Source organism: Papaver somniferum, chromosome 1 (assembly GCF_003573695.1).
Source record: "Papaver somniferum cultivar HN1 chromosome 1, ASM357369v1, whole genome shotgun sequence".
Lineage (NCBI taxonomy): Eukaryota > Viridiplantae > Streptophyta > Magnoliopsida > Ranunculales > Papaveraceae > Papaver > Papaver somniferum.
The window spans coordinates 8269610-8276929 of NC_039358.1; the positions used below are offsets into that span (position 1 = coordinate 8269610).

Consider the following 7320-nt stretch of genomic DNA (forward strand, 5'->3'; position numbering starts at 1 on the left):
AACAGGGGCCATGATTGATGATTGTGAAAGAGAAGTAGATTGAATAAGTAAAGAGATTGTAGAAGAAATCGTAGAGGGTTCAGTAGACATGGTTTTGAGGATCCTAAAACCTAGATGATACCAAGCTAGAACTAATTTAGGTTTAGGTTAACCTAGAGAAATAGAAGAACAGACTTTGAACAGAACTTTGTTATTGATTATTAACTGTACAATCGAGTTACAAAGAGACTCAACATATATATACACTAGTTCCTTGAACTTCAAGCCAACGTGTTTCCTGACTGATTACAGTTTCATAATACAAGTAATACCAAAGATAGAAAACCCTTAATAAAGAACTATTGTGCACAACTTTGGGTCACGTTGGAGATGTCCTGAATGTTGTGTTAACAGAACATAAGCTCATTTGCTATAGAAACTCTAGAGAAAAATGTTTGTTTTATTTCTGAGATTACCAAATACAACAACAAGATATCAATAGGAGGATGTAGACGAGAACGAGAGCCTAACAACCAGATCACCTTAACAATTACATTTTAGACACGATTTCCTTGAAGAGTTCCTTAGGCGCTGCCGAAAGAAGGATAATGCAAGTGTTAGGACTAGTTTAATTAATTAGGAAAGGGGAGAAAAATAAATAATAAGAAGAGAAATGATTATTAACCTGGCAAACCAGTGAACCTTTCATATTGTTCATATGCCTGGACGATGAACATATCTACCCCAGTAACAACTGCAGCTCCCGATTCTTTTGCTTCCAGCAAAAGTCTTGTCATTTTTGGAGTGTAAACGGCATCAAAAACCAGTGCATAAGCACTTAGGGCATGCTGCAAATAACAACATAGTTTCTTTATGTAAGATTTCATTGATTGCAAGACTAGAAAACTACTCCAATTATTCGAGAAAGCAAGCGCATCATGCATTTAGATGTAACTGATAGGGACAAACCTTTGGTATTGGTGTTTCTTCAATTTTCGGATGCATTCCTATAGATGTCGTGTTTGCAAGAATCATCCCATCCTCTGGGCAGAAAGTTTCCAACTGAGAAAGAGTAATTGCATCTCCTCCGACCAACGCTGCTAGTTCTCTGGAACGCTCTTGGAGATGACACAACATAAAAATTATCACCTAGAAATGTCAAGGAAGACGATGGACAATTCTGGAATCTTACCATAAGTGCGGTTGGCTATCACAACTTTGGCTCCCTTTGCCTTTGCACCATAAGCAAGGGCCTTACCTGCACCACCTGCTCCAATAACAACAAATAATTTACCTTCTAAGGGCGAACCACTTCCATGGTAATTTTGATCTGAACCTGCAAAAGTACGCTTATAAAATTGGGTCACACCAGAAGCAACATAGGTCTAAATGAAGTATGTGGAGTATGTGAGAAACCTCTCAGCCCATCTTCTATGGCAGAAATAGCACCAACATAGTCGGTGTTGTAACCAATTAACTTCCCATCACTCGGTCTCCTAACAATGGTATTAACAGCTCCTATTAACTGTAGAGATTTCATCAAGTAGATAAATCGAAGTCAATCCATTACTCACAATACCCAACCATTGACTGATTACGAAAATTTACAAAGAGTTACCTATTACCTTGGCAATTGGATCAACCTCATCACAACATTCAAGCGCAGCTTCCTTGTACGGCATTGTACAACTGCATATCAAATGAATTATGTTAATCAACGGGGCAAAAAGTTGCTTTCCAAGGTCATCTACCCAAAAATAGTGCTGACCATCTTTAGAGTAAGTTCTACAACCTGAATCCAGCAAAATCAGCAGATGCATAAGCAGCCAAAAACTTTGCAAGGTCATCCACCAGAAATGGCACATAAACTCCATCGAAACCAACGGACTTAAACGTTTTATTAAACAAAAGAGGGGACTTGCTTTGACTCACAGGCTTCCCAATAAGTCCAAGTACTTTTGTATCAGGACCTATGTCTCTGAGGTTGTATATATCCAATAAATCCTTTACCGTTGGTTGCCCGGGAGCTGATACTATTCCCTCTTCAAGACTACCAAAAGTGAGATAGCCACCATATTTAGGGCAAAGCAACCTTGAGATCAAACCCTTTTCAGTCATTACCAATCCGATAAACGGAACCTGACGCAGTGTGAAACATTCCATAAGATACTACGTAAACGAAAATGACTAATTCGATCCTGCAGTTGGTACCAATCCTAACAACCACAACAAACGAAAGAGTTGCAAATATGCGGAAATGAGCTGAAGTGTAAGAAAAGCAGACAGAGAAATTATTTACTTGGGAATGCACTATAATTTGAAACATGCGAGCGACATCTGTAATATCCCCGGCAGTTGTCGCAATCTTCACTATGTCAGCACCAGTAGATTGTATACTTACCATAAGATCGCCTATTTCTTCCACTGATGGAGTTGCATGGTAGTTATGAGAAGAAACGATAATTTTAGACTTTTCACGTGTCTTCTCATCTAACGAACTAATAAACTCATGTGCAACCTTCAGACGAGATAATAATACCACGTTAAACAACAATTATTTTTTGTTTGATGTTAACCTTTAGACTTTTTAAAAAATTAATATATTCGAACAGCAAGTTGACAACTGACAATAGTTAATTTTTGAAAAATTAATTAGGTACCGAAAAAAGGTTGACATCAAAACTTATGTAATAATTAAAGTACAAATACAATCGGATATAATTAGCAGAACATAATTAGTAGATTAAAAGAAACTAACCTGAAGCTCAACATCAATATAATTAGCTCCCAGCTCCATGGCAAGTTTAAGTGCATCGAGCCGAATACTGTCATCACCTTCGTACTCACCTCCTTCCCATTTGGGTCTAAATAAGAATAAAATGAAAACAAATCAGTTATACTGTACTAAATCATTACCTCTATTTTAGGGAAAAAAATACATTCACATCTTTATTTTTGCCTAAAAGTATATTAAATTGAAAAAAATAAAAATATCATTTTTTTATAAAACGGATGAAGTATTTATTTTTTGATGATTAAAATATTTCTTTAAAGAAAAGAAGAATATATTATTGATCATCAATCTCTCGGCGTACAAGATAAACCGCGGGTTGGACTATACATGTTTGTCCGGTCAGAGACAAGGGATAGAACCCATTCCCCCACCAAAAATTAGATGAGGGCTTCAAAAACCGATGATGGTGTTGAAATTATGCCCAAAACAAGAAACTGGATATTATCCAGTACTGATAATGATATACAGCCCCTATAACCACTAATGGCACAAGTCTTTAGTTTATATATATTGTGATATATATAAGTACTCATCATTCAAACAAACTGATCAGTAAGGAAAAATTAAGAAAGAATGATGTGTACCTGTAGGTGAAAAGAGTTAACATGGTACAACTTTTTATTAGAATTTGAATATCTTGGTAAGGATTGAAGCTTGATAGATAGTCCAATCTGATTTCAACCATATCAACTCCAATTTCTCTAGCTTTGTCTATATCAAGAATCATCTGGTTCATAGATTTTCCCATTATTGGAGCGCATATTAATGTCGAATATGTTGCCATTCCTCCACCTACAATATTCAAATTGAATACCGGTCGGCAGATAACTGAAGGGAAACTTATTACAAAAATAAATAAATGATACACTAATTATAGTATCAAAAATTAGGGTGAAAGTTGTCTGAAAGAAGGAAAAATAGACTGTGGAATTTGAAGATTTACAGTAGACTACTCAATACTTGAACTGTTGAAGAGAGATGGAGAGCGAGAGTAAGTGTTTTGGCAGGCGCCTAATATTTTGAAGTGATCGAATTATATGCTGACAGTCAGCTGACGCCATAGTAATAAGCTCAGCCACAGTGAATGCTCTCATGAGCTATAGTAATATATCAAAATCGATTCTTTCCATCGGGAGAAAGACAAGTTCTGTTTTCAAGCGAAGGAAGGAATTGCTAAACCCCGATGACATATATGCTCACGCCATATTATGTGCTATATAGCATGTTGAGTGACGTGTGTGTATACAGGTCTCCCTTGCATCACTTGGTAATCGTGGAACTCCATTTCTTTGGCAATCATGTAAGACAAACCCATTTCTACACATACCCATTTTTAATTTCGAACTTTTCTGTTGTGGGAAACAAAAGGAGGTTGACTTAAAGTAAATCATATCCATACATTAAAGCTTCACTCGTGAATATACTGGATTGTGGAGCATGCGGCTTACGTGGCTTCACATTAAATCTGCATTAGCGCGGTGGCGATCGACAACGCGGCTTTACATTTTTATTTTCAGTGTCTTTCTTTCTTTTTTAATCTATTCTTATGTTTTCAACGTGATACACGACGCATTAGGAATGTAGAGAGTATATTGCAAGATATGGTTATATTTTGGATATTTATCAGTTTGGTATTTTATTTATTAGGATTATTATTTGTTTTATTAGATTTATTTTTTTTTATGAGAATAATATATTCAAGTTTTCATCTTATAAGAAAGGTTTTGTTGATTTAAATCTTTAAGGAAAGTGTTATTGCAGGAACAGAAGATGGTGAGACAAACATCCGTAGGAGAAAACACAACACCCGTTAGGAGAAGTAGAAGGATTGCAGGAAGTAGGAGAAGTGAAATTGCAGAATCTTCACTATGGGAGCGAGGAACAATCAACCTCGGAGAGTTCGATCTCAGGTCCAGCCATTACCAGAAGAGAACGCCAACATAAACTACGATGCATGAAGTTAGTGTTCATACCACAGATAAAGATACAACAGAGGAAAATGAAGAACGGACACATGAAGAAGGAGCAGTAGGAGAAAATGAAGAGAACATGACTATTGGAGAGCTCAGGCAGCGGTTAACAGACGAAAAAGAAGAGAATAGGAACTACGTGCGAACTTGACGCGACAAAATGATGAGTTAAAAGAGGAAAATCATAGATTACAAGAGCAAAGGTCACAATCACGATCCAGAACAACACGTGCGAGCTCGAGATCGAGAACAAGCAGAAGTACCTCTAGGAGAAGTAGATCTGAACGTGGAGACAATGGACAGGGACAACTTTTGGATAACACTTTTCAGGTGCGCGAAATTTCACAGGAGGAGCGCGAACGCCACCGCATAGAAGATCGGTATGTACAGGTGGGTGAGAATGAATCCAGGTGAGGACGTCGCAGAGAAGGTATACCAGAGCGAAATGGAGAATACACCCTGAAAAAGCGGGGGTCTAACAACACCACCCAATATTTCACTTAGCAATCTGTATGGAAAAACTCGAATATACTTTTAAGAGAATCAACACGACTCAATCAATTAAAAGTATATCAACGAGTTTATATCTCTCTCTTGATTTGATTTACTCAAGCATGGACTGCGAGTTGTAATCAAATACAAGGAATAACTTGGATGGTACCAAATACGAATATCCAGTGTCAATCAATGAAACCAACAACCGAAAGGTCGGATATTCTAATTGATTGAACTTCAACGCACAACCTGTATTATTTTAATTATAAAGATAAACAATATAATGCAGAAATAGAAATAACACAGACACCAGAGTTTTGTTAACGAGGAAACCACAAATGCAGAAAAACCCCGGGACCTAGTACAGATTGAACACACACTGTATTAAGCCGCTACATACACTAGCCTACTCCAAGCTAACTTCGGACTGGACTGTAGTTGAATCCCAATAAATCTCCCACTGATCCAATGTACAGTTATACTCCTACGCCTCTGATCCCAGCAAGATACTGCGCACTTGATTCCCTTAGTTGATCTCACCCACAACTAAGAGTTGCTACGACCCAAAGTCGAAGACTTGTCAATAAACAAAAATCTGTCTCACACAGACAAGTATATCAAAGGATCAATCTGTCTCCCACAGAAAAACCCTAAAGTTTTTTTTATATAATCAAGGTGAACAGGAACCAATTGATAATCCGGTCTTATATTCCCGAAGAACAGCCTAGAGTTATCAATCACCTCACAACTATCTTAATCGTATGGTAGCGAAACAAGATGTTGCGGAATCACAAACAATGAGACGAAGATGTTTGTGATTACTTTTTATATCTTGCCTATCAGAGAAATCAATCTCAAGCCAATCAATATGATTGTACTCGTACGATATAAGATGCAAGATCATATCACACAACTATGATGCAAGTAGTATTGGTCTGGCTTCACAATCCCAATGAAGTCTTTAAGTCGTTAACCTGGTTTTTAAAAAGAAACCAAAGGTTAAAGGAGAATCGACTCTAGCAATCGAACTAGTATCACAAGAGAGATGTGGGGATTAGTTTTCCCAATTGCTAGATGTCTCCTTTATATAGTCTTTCAAATCAGGGTTTGTAATCAATGTTATCTTAGTAACAAAGCATTCAATATTCACCATTAGATGAAAACCTGATTTAGATTCAAGCTAATATTTCTCAACTGTTAGATCAAAAACTTAGCTTGTTACACATAAATGAAATGTACGCTTCTAGGTTTGTGTAACCGTACCCAAACATGCACATTAGTTATTTCAACAATAGTCAACCAAATGATTAGCCATATGAGCATTTCATATCAACCATGTTCTTCTTCACCATATCTAATTCAATGGACTTCAAACGAACTAGTTAGAGAGTTGTTCAATTACAAGGAAATCTCATGTACTACACAAGACACAATTGAAGCAAAGATGATTTCATTCACTTGAATCGGTTCATGAACTTTTATAGCCACGGTTTGTAAACTACATTCCTTAGTCTTTTTAAGTTTAAGTTCATCTTTAGATATCTAACCTTCTCAAGCTCGCAGACTAGGTTCGCAGACTTAAGTTACCGGACATAGTTTACAAACTCCAACAGAAATTCTCGGGTATGAGAACTTCACCGGTTCGCAGACTGAGTTCGCGGACTTGGATCACGCAAGTAGTTTAGAAACTCCAGCAGAAATTCTCGGGTTTGAGAACGTCGACAGTTCGCGGACTTGGCTTCACGCCATATTCTGGTTCTCTTGATCAACAAAGTTCGCAAACTTTGGTTCAAGGAATAAGACTTATACACATATGTGTTTCCACCACAATGTTTATTTCCACCATTGGTTATGTAATATAAACTCTCATTTCAATCATTGAAACATTCTTAGAGGGTGTTATATAGTTGTTACACCATTTTTCGTCAAAGCAATTTTCAAAGGGATTGAAACATATCATGACTTTCGTCACTAGGTAAAGATAAACTTGATCGAAGGGAAACTCTTACCAACACATATTTCGAGATATAGATAGGCGAGATATACTCGGCTCAAAATACCAAATGTGTATAATCAAAGTAT

At 36.9% G+C, this 7320-nt stretch overlaps 1 protein-coding gene across 2 annotated transcripts; it reads right to left on the reverse strand.

The window, feature by feature from the left end:
* Nucleotides 1-357: 357 nt before the first annotated feature.
* Nucleotides 358-3938, reverse strand: LOC113325398 (bifunctional 3-dehydroquinate dehydratase/shikimate dehydrogenase, chloroplastic-like). 2 transcript variants are annotated; one of them, XM_026573600.1, is made up of 10 exons: nucleotides 3358-3938; nucleotides 2738-2843; nucleotides 2381-2497; nucleotides 1772-2118; nucleotides 1605-1668; nucleotides 1396-1504; nucleotides 1172-1315; nucleotides 949-1097; nucleotides 665-827; nucleotides 358-570 (listed from the first exon to the last, which is right to left on the reverse strand). In XM_026573600.1, the coding sequence occupies exons 1-10, from the start codon at nucleotides 3555-3557 to the stop codon at nucleotides 530-532; spliced, it is 1440 nt and encodes a 479-aa protein (XP_026429385.1). In that variant the 5' UTR covers nucleotides 3558-3938; the 3' UTR covers nucleotides 358-529. The 2 variants fall into 2 exon arrangements, with proteins under 2 accessions (XP_026429385.1, XP_026429378.1); XM_026573593.1 differs by having other exon boundaries at nucleotides 2279-2497.
* Between the last annotated feature and the right edge of the window lie 3382 nt (nucleotides 3939-7320).